The sequence below is a fragment of the Elephas maximus genome, chromosome 3 (genome assembly GCF_024166365.1).
Source record: "Elephas maximus indicus isolate mEleMax1 chromosome 3, mEleMax1 primary haplotype, whole genome shotgun sequence".
Lineage (NCBI taxonomy): Eukaryota > Metazoa > Chordata > Mammalia > Proboscidea > Elephantidae > Elephas > Elephas maximus.
This window is the reverse complement of record NC_064821.1, coordinates 58,103,049-58,117,335: the sequence shown is the minus strand read 5'-3', so window position 1 is coordinate 58,117,335 and position 14,287 is coordinate 58,103,049. Positions and strand designations below refer to the sequence as shown.

The following is a 14,287-nucleotide window of genomic DNA, read 5'->3' as shown; positions in this document are numbered from 1 at the left end:
GACTCCTAGCAACCCCGAAGTTGTCCTGTTGAAGTCGGACTCTAGCTTGCATGCCATTTCTTTGTTTATGCAGCCCAGCAAAAGCCGATGTGGACTCTAGGATAAGTTTCCATGGAACAGGACTTGCTCTCGGACCCACAATCTCCACGCAAAAGTATAGACAGCACACCACCTATATATGCATATAAAACTTTGCCCCAATGCTGCCTCTTTCCACCTCCCCGGCCACTTAGAGTCTGGATTCGAACCCTCAGCCACAGCTATCCCTCTCCACCTGTCAGAGTCCTGGCTTGAACTGTGGCAGGGCCCCACAGAAGGTGGCTACCCGCTCGGCTGGGGCTCTGCTGGATCAGGGTCTTAATGGAGTGGACCCCAGAAAAGTTCAGGGTGGAGTTTTCCAAGACACTTCTCGCACCTGTCGCCCCACCCCTTCTTCTGTCCGGTGAGGGGGGGCCTCTTTGATCTTTGGTCTTTTGCCGACATCGGACAAAGAACGCAGTGAAGGCAAGAGGCTTGGGAGCCCCGTGACCGGCTACTCCTCCTTCCACCTCTCTCTGTCTGTCTGTCTCTCTGTCTCTGTCTCTCTGTCTCTCAGACCAAGGCCCTTCTAGGTCCCAGCCAATGCCTGCAACTCTGGGCTGCCGGAGGTCAGGCTGGGGACTGCCTGCCAAATCCAGCATCAGCCGATACACACCCTGCTGTTGTGCTCACACACAGCCAGGCACAAACACACACAAAGACTCACAAACATACACACACAACATTCACAAACATCCAGCCCACACAGACAGCCAGGTACACACACACAAACACACACACTGAGACCAATCTGTGTATTTGGCGGCTTGTTTATTTTCTGTCTTAACGACCTGGCTGTGGACCGCATGAGGGCAGGGACCTTTCGGGTGTTCCCAGGCACTTAACACAATGCCTGGCACATAGTAGGTTGTCAATAAATTTTTATAGATTGAATAAATAAATTCACATAATTCACCTCCAGAGGAAAATTTATTTTTGTGGGGTAGACACACAAGGGAGTACAGCATCTAAACACCCCGGAAAGGACCACTCTAACAACCAAATGGGGGGGGTCCACTGCCTCTGTTTTGGAAAGAGGAGGTCACCGCAAGATTCAGGCACAGGGCAGCCTCTCTGCCCCACTCACCCGCCAACCCAGGACCCATCCCAACATCCTGGGCTCCCACTCTGGGAATCAGAAGCACCCTTGAGAATACTGGAATCACCTGGACCATGCTGATATGAAGTTCTTAGGGGGATCCAGCCTCTGAAGGCCCAGAGACCCCTTTATGTTGCCGGAAAAATTCTGTCTGGGTGAACACGTATGAATAGCCAGTTTCTTGGGTTTTATCAGATTCTCAAGAGCGTCCAGAATCCTCCAAAAGGATAAGAATTTTTGTCTTAGTCTGAAGCCTAGAGAGGTTGTATGAGTTGTCCAAGATTACATGGAGAATGAGTCTATCTGGGGCAAGATAACACTGCAGTCCTGGCTTCCTGAGGGGGGCCCACCACCACTCATTTTGTCCCTCCGGATTTCTCCTGTCGAGCACCCTCGCCCCATTCAGATGGAGACCCGAAGAGCAGGCGGGAGGGGAGGAAGACAAAATCTCAACTGCGGGGAACTGGCGGGTGCCAACTGGACTCAGAGGAGCCCACCCCTCAATGGCCCTCCAGGCTGCAGCGCCGAAGCCGAGGAGTGGGGATGGTGGCCTGCGCGCCCTCCCTTCCCCAAAGCCGAGAACTTAGAAGGGGCGGTTGCTAAACTGAAAGGCAGTAAATCTCTTTCTCCGGAGTGAAACCCGGCTGGCCTGTTTATTTCGCGACGTCCTGAATAAGGGTTTCCCGCACCTCTTGCTCCTCTTCCTGGCCGGGCCAGGCTCTCGGGCCGGCCCCTTCCCAGCGTCCGGAACGGGAGCTCGGGGCCTGGGCCCCTGCGTGGGGATCGGCCGCCCTCCTGCCCCGCCAGCCCGGCTCGCTGGCTTCTAATTAAGCGGTGGGATCGCAGCGAGCCGCCGGGCGCGCTGTAATATGATAAACTGCCTTTGTGCCGGTGTCACCGAAAGCGCTTCTGATAAGGGGAAGCCGCGGAGGATCAAAAGAACGGCCGTGGCCCGCCCGCCCCCGCCTGCCTCCCGCCGTCTCCCGGCTTTGCGCGCTCGCCCTCTCCGCCCGCGCTCTCCCGCGGGCTCTGTCTCTAGGTCCCGCTGTCTCTCCTGATCTGCCGGTCCCTAGGCCAGCCTTTCTGTGACTGCGTCTCTTTGTCTGTCTTCTGGCTGCTCAGCGCCTCTCTGGGTCCCTCAGCATTTCTGAGCGTCCTCAAACTCTCTGGGCAGGTCATCACAGCCCGCACTCGGTCTTTCTCAACTCTGCATTTTTCCGCCCTCTCTGCTGACGCGCTCTTCCTTTCTGACTCTCCCTCGTCCCACGTCGGTGGCTCCCTGTCTCCGTGGCCTCTGCCCACCCCTCTCTTGGTCCGGGCCCCGGCTAAGGCCCCGCGCACCCCCCGGATGCGGGCCACCGAATCTTGGAAAGGTGCATTAGCTGACCACAGACTCAGGGTGATATGGGGCCAAACCATCCGCAGCCCGCATGCAGAGCCCCGCTCCGACCCCACACGCCTCACGGTCTACCCTCAAACAGCTGCCAAACGGCCAGGTGGCGACAGCGTGCTGAGAGCTTCGCGGGCCAGGCACGCGCGCCCAAGTGGCGGTCAGTTGCCCTCAGGCCTCTTTGGAGCTGGACTTGGGGAGCACGCCACTTCCCCTCATCCCTCCAAAGACTGCGGCAACTGCGAATGCTTTTCCTCTCCCTGGGGGTTGAAGTTCCAAGTGTCCCTGCAGCCATTTCCCCTTCACATTCCCTTCCCTAAGCCCCTTCCTTTGCCCCCCACCTCCCCTTTGCCCTCGACCCTTTCTCTTCCTCTGCCAGGCCCCACGCCTTCACATGCTCTTAGCCATTCCTCACCCTACTCCCACCCCTCTTTCCTCGACTCCTTCCCTGCCTCGCACCCCCCACCTTTGTTTGAAGTTTTGGAGAGATCTATCTCTCTCTTTTTTTTTTTTAATCTACTAATGGCGAAGTTTCCCCCTTAGGTCACCGTTCTGCCTTGATTCGATTTGGGAAGGCGAGTTCCCTCCCTCCCCCTGACGACCCCAGCCGGGGCCAAATCGCTCCAGAGCAGGTCAGAAAGCGTTGACCCCATTTCCACCTTTTCCTCTTTCTGTCAGACTTGGGGGAAGTGGGGGAAGGAGAGGGAAAGCCCAGGACAGCAAAAGGGCCGCATCCAATATTCAAATCACCCTTATCCTCAACTAGATTTCCCAATGGCTCCATTGCCCTGCAGTGGGAAGGGGGAGAAGGACTATTTCTCTGGAATTCCTGGAATGTGCCCCCCTTAGTTGTGGCCTTCAAGGCCCAAAGCCTCTGGGGAGCGTTCCCTGACTGTGGGAGCCCTTAATAGCACAAACGCTTCCCCTTACCAGGTGGCATCTTTTCTGGGGTGTGAGTTCTGTCTGGCCTTAGACCATGAGCTTCCAGGGCCAGGGCCTTGTATATTTCATGTTTATATCCTTAGGAGCCCAATACAGAGCCTGGTAGGAATGAAGCCTCAACGACATGATGGTAGAATGATGGCAAATAGAAACTCCAAGAAGATAACCTGGAAGGAAATTTCATTTTCTCAGTCCTCTCTCCCGATATAAAAAAGTATGTTTTTATACAATATTTCTATATATACTGTGGTGTATGACAACTATCACTTTCAGAAAGGCATTCTAAAAAAAAAAAAAAACCAAAAAACACCATCTTACTGCTTTAAGGCTACTGTTATATGTGCTTTTAAATCCCTCCATGTAAATTCCACTGAAAATTTGGAAAGCTGTGAAAGGGGAGGGGGTGACGGGGGTGGGGGGAGGTTAATCCCGGTTTAACGCTGCGATGCAGTCTTAGGACCAGGGTTAGCCTGATTGTGTTATCTCTCCCCAACATTTCAGACGCCCATATTTCACCCAGCCAAATAGCTCGGAGAGCAGCGCAGATGGCTTCCGTGGTCGCGCCTCAGGAAAATGTGTTATTAATATCTAAATAACTTCCCAATACTGTCTGGTAAATCTCCCCTCCACCATTCCAAATGATGAATTCGTTTGAAGTCTTCCCCAACCTCATCTTTTCAATGTCTCTCTCTCTTCTCTCTTCTTCTTAGCCAGGCTTATTTCAAACTGGTAAATACCTAATTCCTTTCACCACCGCGCCGCGCATACGCGTCCTTTAGATACAAACGCCTGGAAACAGCCGGTGTGTGGCTGTGCGTGCCCGGAGGTGAACACAACCCGAACGCCCTCGCAGAGGGGGGACCCCGCCCGGTTTAGAAATGCCTCCATTCGGGAAACTGGGGGCTGCGCGGGAACCTCAATCGGGGATCCAAGCCCCTTTCCATGCCCCCCCCCCGACCATGTCCTGGTTCCCCGTGGAGTTTCAAAGTTGCGCCCCAGCACACGGCTCCTGCGCGGCTCCCACACCCTAGAGCCCTGAACGGCTTCCCCAGCTCTCTGGGGCGGATAATTACCCTCCGCTCGCCTGTTCTCCCTTGTTTCAAGTTTGTTTTCTAAATGTCTTCTATTAGATTATGTTCGTTCCTTCCCCCTCCAACCTTATCTCCTTCTGTCTCTTCTCTCCTTGCCCGTCACACTCGATTTAGGCACGAGTTTATCTGGCAAACAGTTTGCCGACTTTATTTACTGCAGGTTCTGGGGCTGCGAGCGCGCGAGCCCTAGTGTTTGCCTTTGTAATAGTTATCTCCTTATTGTTGTTCTTCGTTAGGCTCAGCTCCCGCCTCCCCCTCGCTCTTCTTCGGCTGGGGGGATGGAGGGAAGAAAGGGGGAGCCTTGTCAGCTCAGTGTGGGCTCACCCGGTCGCCGGGAGCCCCCTCCGCGAGGATAGTCCCCCCTCCGCACCCTCTCTCTGCTCACCCCATCCCCCCACCACCCCGGCGCGCCCAGCCTCTCCCTCGCCCCCTCCCTCTCTCCCTCTGGTCTCCGAATATCCACCACCGGGCGTCGCCTAAAGCCGGGGGAATTGCCTGACACCCTCCCGTCTTCCTCGGAGCCCCCATTATGCGAAGCTGATCCCACTCTGAACAGCCTCAAATCCCGCCTGGACTCTGTTTGATTAGATTGCCAACCCGGGGTAATCCTTTGATTTGGTGGAGTGTCAGTTACCTTTCTCTAAACACACATTTACAGAGGAGGGAACTTGTTGGTTTAAATCAATGCAGATTGTTTCTTGATAAATGGACGCTCTGCCTCCCCTCCCTGGATCCCTCTTCCAAGTCCCCTGTCCCTGTCCTCCCCCTCCTCTTGTCCCGGTTCTGCCTGTCCCGTAAACAATGCCCCTTCCAGGTGTGAAGCTGGGGGCGGGGAGGGGGGGAACAGTGTGGGCTGAGAGGAGCAGTGCCCCCCTTCCCCTATTCATTCACTCCCCCGGAGCCTAATTAAATTTGGCAGGTCCTTGTACACACAATCAAAACAGCTTCCTCCAGTGTAGCAAACGACCGAAAACCGCATTAGCAGCTCTCGCCGCTGCCAAATTAAATTGTTTCCCACCTCTTTTTACAAGTGTCGAAAACCTACACTTTGGGCTCTCCCCTCCTTCCCGATCCATCCCTGCCACCCCCCCAGTCCACACCTGTACTTTAACTGCTTTAAAAATAAATTCAGGAGAGCTCAAAGAAAAACAAACCCGCCTCCCCTCCTCTACACCCCACACCTCCAATGGTCTTTCAGACCCGGGAGGACTGAGAATTCTCCTGCTCCACTTTGATGCCGGCTGGCCCCCCTCCCCCCACCCTCAGAGGAAAACTCAGATTTTTTGTTTTTTAATCTTGGGACAGGGTTTACTCCCCTTATTTCACATTAATTGTGACCCCGCTGGGCTTTCCAGCCCAGTGGCCAACAGGGAGCCCCAAGCCCCACATCTGACCTGTTCAGTTTCCCTTGACCTGGTCAGTTTCAGCATCAACTCCCGTATTGTCAAATGCCTGAGGCTTCGGTGTTCTTATTGTATTTTACTGTTGTTGTTATTATATTATTGTTTGTTTCTTCACACTCACTCCCTCAGCTGGTTTGACAGAGGATGGTATGACCCTTTGCAAACCACTCTCAAATTCCCCTAGGAGTCTTCTCTGGACTCAGATTCTGAGAAAATCTTTTCCTTTCCTGTTTCCCTGCCTCCCCTCAAATCCTCTCCTGGTCAGATGCCTGGCTGGCCTCTTCTCGGGTCCTTGGATAAGGAAGCGAGGAGGAAAGAGTCAAGTGTCTGGGGGCAAAGAGCTGTCCACATCCCTCTCCAGGTGAGCAGAGCATGGCCAGAGCTCCTATTGGCAGTGGTCTGAGAATTCTCACAACTAACAATCCTAATAACTTAGTCTTAACAAGGATAAGAGGGGGGAAAAAAAAATACGAACAGCCTCATGAATATCAGCCCAAGGGGAGCAGGAGTGAGCCGTTCAGAGATGAAAGTGCACGGAAATAAAAGCTCAATTTAATCTGCTTTAAAACCCTTCAACTTAACGTTTGTGCTTCAAACTCTGAGAGTGAGGACTGATTGCGGATAAATAGTTTCTTACCATGCCTGGAAGCTATTACACCCCTCTCCAACACAGTTTCCTATTCAACAGTCCCAGTTTTCATTACCAGCTCTAATAAGTCTTAACATTATTAAATGCCAAGCGGACGATAGGAAAAAACGGACTCAGGGAGGGATCTCTCTTTAGCGGTTAAAGAAGAGAGCTCTTAAACCCCTTCTTTGGCGGCTCCCCGCCATGAAAGGGGCAACCCTGGGAGAAAGCATTTGTCAAGAGCAAGAAGCCAAAACAAAGTTGCAGGGGTGCACCCTCCCCCTGCCTGCCCTTTTACCCAAGAAATACCTCAGCTTCTGGAGATCTGGTGGACTTGGAGTTTAGGAGATCTTTTTGCCTTTAATTTGGCAATGAAACTGATGTCTGGGGCCTGGAGTAGAAATGATGGGTTCCAGCTTGGCCGTTCACTGGAATGCCTGCGGACTGGCCCAGGTACTCACATCAGGAATTGATACAATTTGTCCACAGATGGACAACCCTCTCTCATTTGAACAACCCTACTGCCCATTTGCACCCATCTACAATCTTTTACAATCAGTACACACCTACGAAGAATCCCACTTGCACAGACTTATAACCCGTGGCACTGGGCTCCGAAGGCCATGGGCAAGCAGTCCCGAGAGGCGTAGGAGCCTACATGGGAAGTCTATGACAGTCACAGTGCCCAACATTACTGCCCTCACGTAAACACAGCGGGGGTCTCTGGACGGCAAGCTGCTTTCACTGAGATCATTTCATTTCTGCAATTCTTCCTCAGACCCAGCTCTGGTGCTCTCAGCCTTCCCCATCTGGAAACACCAGCCTCCTGATTAAGCCCCTGGAGACTTGGAGCTTCCTGGTTCCACTGCAGGAAAAACCTCTATCCAGCGAAGAGCCTATTAGCAAATTTTACAAACCCAGACCAGCGCTGGGAGCCCCTGAACTCCCCTGAGTTAGAAGGACCCCAAAACCATACACTCTTTCCATAGTCTTCCTTACCTTTCCTCTCATTCTTTGTCAGAGGAAATGTATGCACGTATACTCACAGACCAAATTGGACATCCCTGCCCCCCCGCCCTGCCCTGCCCTGCCCTGCCCTGCCCTGCCTTGCCCTGCCCTGCCCCAATACGCACTTCTAAAGTCTCTTCGAATAATAATAAAACCTCCTTCGGCTTCTGGGGCGGGGGTACGTCTCAGAGGGGGTGTCTGCTGTGCAGAATCTGGCCAGGACAGATCATTCAAGTTCTGTACCTCCCACCCCCACAAAAAGGCCCCACTTTTCTATTTCCAATACAAACTAAAATAAGAACTGGGTCTCCCCACAGGGTCTCAGGGCTCCCGGGCTGCCTGGCCAAAGTCCAGGGCTACTTGGCATGGTAGGGTTCCCTCCCTGAAGCAGACCGAGGCCCCTCGAAAGGCCCAGCACAGCGGGGTGCCACGCGCAGCTTGCCTGCTTTCTTCCCTGGCTCTTTTGTCCCGGCAGGACTGCAGGCCCCACTCTGGGCCCTGAATGTCAATAGCCCGCCCCTTCCCCTGCTCTCAGCCGCTGTGTCACAAGCTGTACCCCCTCCCCACTCCCTGTCCCAGGACTGGGTCTCTCTGGGGGTTGTCATTGGAAGCAGGCTTGTCTGTGAAGTTCATCTTCAAGGTTGGGAGGGACTACTGAGAACTTGAAGGGAGACCTGGGCTAGGAGTGTGGGGACAAGAGTGGGGGGAGAAGCCTCTGGAAGGAAACTGGAGCAAAACATGCTTTTCATAAGTCTGAGATCCCAGCGCACTTCTCCACCTTTTCCAAAGCCACCGTTTTGCAGGTTCGCAAGGCCAATGTCTTTCCAATTCTCTCTGCCCGCTGCCTCCTTGTGTGTTTGGGGGCCTGCTTCTTGCTCCTGGTCAGTCTTTGTGACTCTGGGTCTTCCATTTCTATCTCTCCGCAGATGCCCACTTAGTGCACACTTACCCAAGTCATAAAGAGAGGGGGGTGGTGTGGGGAAGGACTCTCCCTTCCTACACCCCTGCACCCACAGACATTTTCTTTCCCTGTCAAAAAAACAAAACCACAGTTCCCTTCCCCTGCGTGCAGGCTCTTGAAAGATGCATGCCTTCCCTAGCTGATCACGAAAACAAGCAGGGAGATGGGTTCAGACTCCAGCCTGCGTTGAGTAGGGAGGGTTGCTGGGTCTGGATCTCTCTCCCCCACTGGGATTCTCCTACCCTGTGCCTCGGTGAGCTTGCACTCAACTCCCAGCCTGGCTGCCTACCAGAAGAGGGAAGAGTCCTAATAGGGCACCCTTCTGGCCCCCAACTCTCAGTTCCGGCCCTAACAACGCGGGACTGAGAGTGCATGAAGCCGCGGCCCGCTCAGCCCTCGCTAATATTTATTGATTGCTGCGGTCAATCAACTGTCAGGAGAGGTTTCAAGGGACCATTTAGAGAGAGAGTGCGGGTGTGGTTAACAAATTCATTTAGGGAGCCTCAGGCCGGCTCCTCCTTCCTCTCCCCACCTCCTTGCCCAAGTTTCCTATAAATAATTGATCTAGACCTGGACTAGCCGCCAAAACGCCAGCCCAGGTAAACACACGCGCCGGAGTCCTTGGTTAGACTAGGCGTGCGCCGGGGTTGCAAAGTCAGCGGCGCACAGCGTACTACCCGCAGTTGAGCTCCCCGGAGACACAGAGGCCATTGGCGTCCCGGCTCTGCCCGCGCAAGGGAGGCGCCGGCTCCGCTCACTGCCTCAGCCCTGGGGCGCACGGAAGGGGCGCTCTCCGCAAACCCCGGGAGGCACTCGGCTGCCCCAGGGCCTGCGAGTTTTCCGCTAAAGTTCAGTCCGCCTTCCTCGGGCGGTGGAAGCAAACTACAGGCCTGCACACTCGCAAGTGCGGGAATCGCCGGGTTTAGGTCGCAGGCCCCAGGTGGGTCCCTACCTTTGTCGCCCAGGATGCCGTCGATGCTGTGTTTGGCCTTCTTTTCGCCGTCGTCCTCCTTCTTGTCTGCTTCCTCCTCCTCCTCTTTCTTCCCGAACTTGATTCTGAGCACGCGGCTAATCGAACTCACTAAACCTCAGAAATTCAAAGGCAAAAGAGCGAGTATAAGTTGCTGGGGCAAGGGAGCCAGATGCTGCCTCTACCCATGAAAGAAAGGCGGGAAACTGCCCCCTCCTCTGGGAATGCACACCTATTCACTCCCCACACACACTTAAGCAGTTACCCCTACCCGGAGGCACAAGAACAGCCACTCACTTACGGAAGCCTGACTCACACACCTGGGCCCCTTTTGGTGGTAAGATTGTAGCAGAGGCACCAGCTTGGTTGCATCCTTATACGTGTCTCGGTCCTTGTAGCTTACACCACCACATACCCTAAAGCCTCTGTAGCCCCTGCAGCAGCCATCCCCACACTCAGGTATGTCCCCCCACGGGCGCTACCTGACTGAATGCCCGTGTACACACACACACACACACACCCCAGGTACTTTGGTGGCTGATGGTGGCAGCAAAACAGAAATAATGTCTTGGAGAAGAAGGGGGGTCCAAGGAAGCCCATAGAGACCAACTGTCCTAGAACAGACCCATTTCTCTAGGCCAAGTCTCCAAGAAAGCTGAAAGGGGTGCTCTCTCTCACCAACCTTCTAGATTAATGTCTTGCCCCTTCCTTCCTTCCTTCTTTTACCCTGTCTTCCCCTTCCCCCTCTTCCTTCCTAACTTTCTCTCTTCTGGTTTGATTCCCTCCAATGCCCTCTTGCTCCCAACTTTCCTCCAAGTTCCTCATCACCCACTCTCTCCTCTCCACTCTCTCCGACCTCCAGCCCTGGGCTGGCTCAGCTGCCTTCTCACCTGAGGGCACGGTGCTGCGGTCACAGTGCCCATCTTTCAGCAGCCGATCCCGGATCTCCCAGCTGAACATGCCTGGGTTTTCCCTCTTGTACTCCTCGATTTTTTTCTCCACATCCGGAGTCGCCACCTGCTTCAGAGGTGGAGGTGGGAGAGTCGGAGTGGAAAGATAGGGTGGGGGAGGGAGATACTTTTAATATCAACCTCCCAAGAGCACCCATGTCCCCCTTCTAAGATTGGCTTTTACCTTTTCAAGAAATTAGTTCCTGGCTTCCAGGGAGGTAGCTGGGAGAAGGGTAATGATTGGTAATAAAAGGGAAACCTAATTAGGACCCCCAGTGTCTCCCCTCACTATTTCAGGCAAGACTGAAGACCAGAGGAGAGGGAGCCTGAAAGATGGAAAATTTCCCCTGGTCTGGGATGGTGGCAGGGGGACAGGGTAGATGTAGGGATCTCCCCGATCTGTCTCATTGGCCTCACAATCTTGAGCCACCTAGACCTCACTCATCCCCATCCCTGAGAAATTTAAAATAGGGAAAATAATAGGGGGTACTCTGCCATTGTAGTTTTGTAGGGAGCGTACAGGCATCCCCATGCTGCTACTGGATGACACAGGGCAGTGAGGGGCTACAACCAGGACCCCTGACCATGGGGAGGCTGACTGCCAGCCTCCGTGGTAAAGACACTCACTCTGGGCTTGCTACCTCCTATGGCCCCAGGCCGGATGGACCCGGTCTCCTGGTAGCGGCAGAGAATCTTGGAGACGCAGCCATGGGAGACACGCAGCTGGCGGGAGATGACACAGGGCCGGATGCCGTGGTGGGCCATCTCCACGATCTTGTGGCGGATGTGGTTGGGCAGGGGTCGCCCATTGATGAAGACCCCACCTAGCTGGTTGACCCGACCTTGTCCGAGTGGGGTGGACACTGGATAAGGGAGGGGAGATGAAGAAGAAGAGTGGCACAGGGTAAGGATAGGGAGGGGACACTGGGTGCTCCCCTGACTCCAGTTTTGTTTAAGCACAGTGGATCTCCAAGATTCTCATGTTTGGAGCTCTGGCAGCTCAGAGGCCAGGAAACAACAGTCATAAAGTTGAGGGAGGGTCCTGCAGGGATGGAGAGAGGGGTCACAGCTGTAGGAGTCCCTCCAGATGCTGTGTGGCCCCAGTCCTGCCACACTACAGGGAATAAGAACACACCTGGGGGATCTGAATGCCTCTAAGGAGAGTGGAAAGCCTGAAGGGGGAAAGCCAAGAAACCATGGGACAGATAGAACCTAGGACCTCTGTCCCCCGGGCAGCAGCTTGGGCCTAAGGTCTGCCTTCCTCTCAAAGAGACCAATAAGTGGTGAGCTGTGGCCCATCTGGTAAGTTCCATGCTGCAAGTGGTCAAGATAGATCCATTTTATTGGGGGCCAGAGGGGCTGCTTGATCGCTAACATTTACCGCCCTGGCTTTGGCAGCAGGGCAGGCAAAGCCGAGGGACTGGTGACATAATGCTATTGGCCACTGCCTCTGGGGACACCTGGCTGTCCCTTGGGGGACTCCCCTTGTCTCCAACCCCTCTGAGAACTTTAATTTCATTTTGGGACAAGCTTGGGACATGTGCCACTGTCAGCTAGCTCCAAAATCAAATACTCCGCTTGGCCTCTGAAAACCACGAACTGTCCCGCCAGGCCCTGCTAGGCTGATATATAGGTGGGCCCGAGTCCCCGAGTGTGGGTGACTTTGGCATCCAGGGAGACAGGCTCTCCTGGTGCCTGCTGGGGAGGGGAGAGCATCCGAGGACGCCTTAATGCAAAGTCTACACAATTTCCTCACAGAAGGTTAGGGGGCACCCGGTGCACTAATCCGGTCTCCATCCCCCCAATTTGGGGACTCGGCGGCTGCGGAGATCTGGCAGATTAGAACGATTTCACAGCCGCCGGAGAGGAGGAAGCTGACGGTATAATTGGAGGAGAGGAGGCGAGGAGAGGCTCCGGCTGCTGAGCTGTTCCTACCGCCCCCTCCCTCGCTCTCCCGGTTCCCCTATCTCTCTTTGTAAAAGTAGGTGTCTGAAGCCACCCTCGGATTTAATCATAAATCGTGCGTCGCCAAATCAGTCACTCGGTCTCCGTGGCGGGATATGCCATTAGCGCTGGAGAGCTCTCGAGCGCCCAACTTTATATTCAAGAGCCTCTTTAGCGACCGGCACTCGGCTCTCCTCAGTATTCTCCGTCATGTTGGGCAAATATTGTCCTAATCCGCCGCGCGTCCTTGGCCGCCTGTTTTACTTTCATTCGCTACAGGAGAGTGCCACGGCAAATCCCCGGGCTTGTGCGCTCTCCCGCCTGCGTGGCTGCTCACGCGCACTTGATCACGGAGCCGCTCTCTTCGCCTCTGTCTAATTCGGGGACTCGGTGCAGTCTCGCAGCCGGAGGGACCCCCTCCGCAGATCGCAGGCTGCCTGCCCGCCAACCCCCTCCCTGCCTTCTCTCCTCTTTCTCACGCACAAGGGGCTCATACAATTACAAAAACAGTGATTAAAAAATAAAAGCCGCACGTATCTCTAACCATTTCTTTATGACACCCTGGGCTACCTAACCCCACAAGCAGAACGACTCCATCAGCGACAGGTTGAAGGCATTTATGAGTTTAAAAAGAAAAAAACAAAAAACGCAGGGAGAATCTCGGTGGCCGTGCGCTTCCAGCTCTGTCTCGAGCCGGGAATCCGCTTACGCAGGTCCTCTCTGCTCTTCCTGGCGCTCGATATTTAGCAAGGACACGTTTCAAAATGAATACTTTTCCCCTGTCTGGACACTGTCTTGCCCCCTCGCCGTCTCAAGGTTCTGTCCCCGAAGATTTCCAGAGTTCAAAAGCCCAGGGTGAAAAGTTTTGGGGGAAAAATCGTTACTACTTATTTTTTTCAAATTAGTTTCTTTCCAGGCCGAAAAGCAGGAGTTTTTGGCGGCTGCTTTGGAAGAAGCGGATACGCCTTCGTAGTTTAGACATACAAAGAATCACACATTTTTGGCGTCTGTTGAGATTTCGAAATAAAAGGGATTAGAAAACCATCCTGGGGGTGAAAGGTACAATTCAAAACAAGTGTAGAAAGCCCGCAGCTGGTGAACACCAAGAAAAAGTATCAGGGAAAAAGTATCTGAGGTAGTGGAAGAAGCCGACATTTACTGGGATCTGAAATTTCCTTTGGAGCAGAAGTCTACTGGGAATTGAACCCTGCCGGGAATGGCCAACTGCCCGACCTGGGAAGCCCAGGCCGCGGTTCGGTGAAACCGACGCAGAAAACTGACAAGCGTCGGTCCCAGGAACTTCCTGGGTCGCGTGCCGGGACTTGGACCCAGAGGAGAAGGGGACCCCACTGCTGCCGCCGCCACTGCCACCATCCCCTGGTAGTCGCCACCTCTCCAAGGACCTCGAGTTCCCAGCGGAGGAATCAAGGCGAGGCAAGTCTGGGCGCTCTTACCTTCCAGAGGAAATCCCGTACGGGGGTAGTTCTGTCCCGGAGCCGGCCGCATCATCCTCGGTACCGTGCCGGGAAGGGCCGCCATTCTCGCGCACGTCGGGGACGAATCCACAGTCGGCAAAAATCGCTTTCCCTCCGCTGCCTTTACCCCTGCTGCGATCCCTTTCTTTCCCCTTTTTTTTTTTTTCTTCTCCTCTTCCCCCTCCCCTCCACACACGCTCCTTACCCCCACCCCCCCACCCCCGGCTGCAGCCGAAAGCGTCCAGAAGCTGGGGAGGCGGGCGAGGTGGGGGAGAAGGTTGGGGGGAGGGAAGGTGGCGACAAGGAAGTTCAAACAAACACACCAACCCCAAGTCCGCCTCGGCAGGC

The 14,287-nt window shown here is 54.4% G+C and overlaps 1 protein-coding gene across 2 annotated transcripts in view; it reads right to left on the bottom strand.

The window, feature by feature from the left end:
• The window catches only part of PAX7 (paired box 7), a 117,160-nt gene extending 103,157 nt beyond the window's left edge, over positions 1-14,003 (bottom strand). Inside the window, exons 1-4 of one of the 2 annotated variants that reach the window (XM_049875883.1) lie at positions 13,919-14,003; positions 11,148-11,383; positions 10,461-10,590; positions 9,553-9,687 (exon numbers count right to left, since the gene is read on the bottom strand). In XM_049875883.1, the coding sequence (XP_049731840.1) occupies positions 9,553-9,687; positions 10,461-10,590; positions 11,148-11,383; positions 13,919-14,003 (586 nt within the window). The remainder of the gene's footprint in view (positions 1-9,552; positions 9,688-10,460; positions 10,591-11,147; positions 11,384-13,918) is intronic. The other variant, XM_049875884.1, reaches the window with a different exon arrangement.
• Positions 14,004-14,287: the final 284 nt, after the last annotated feature.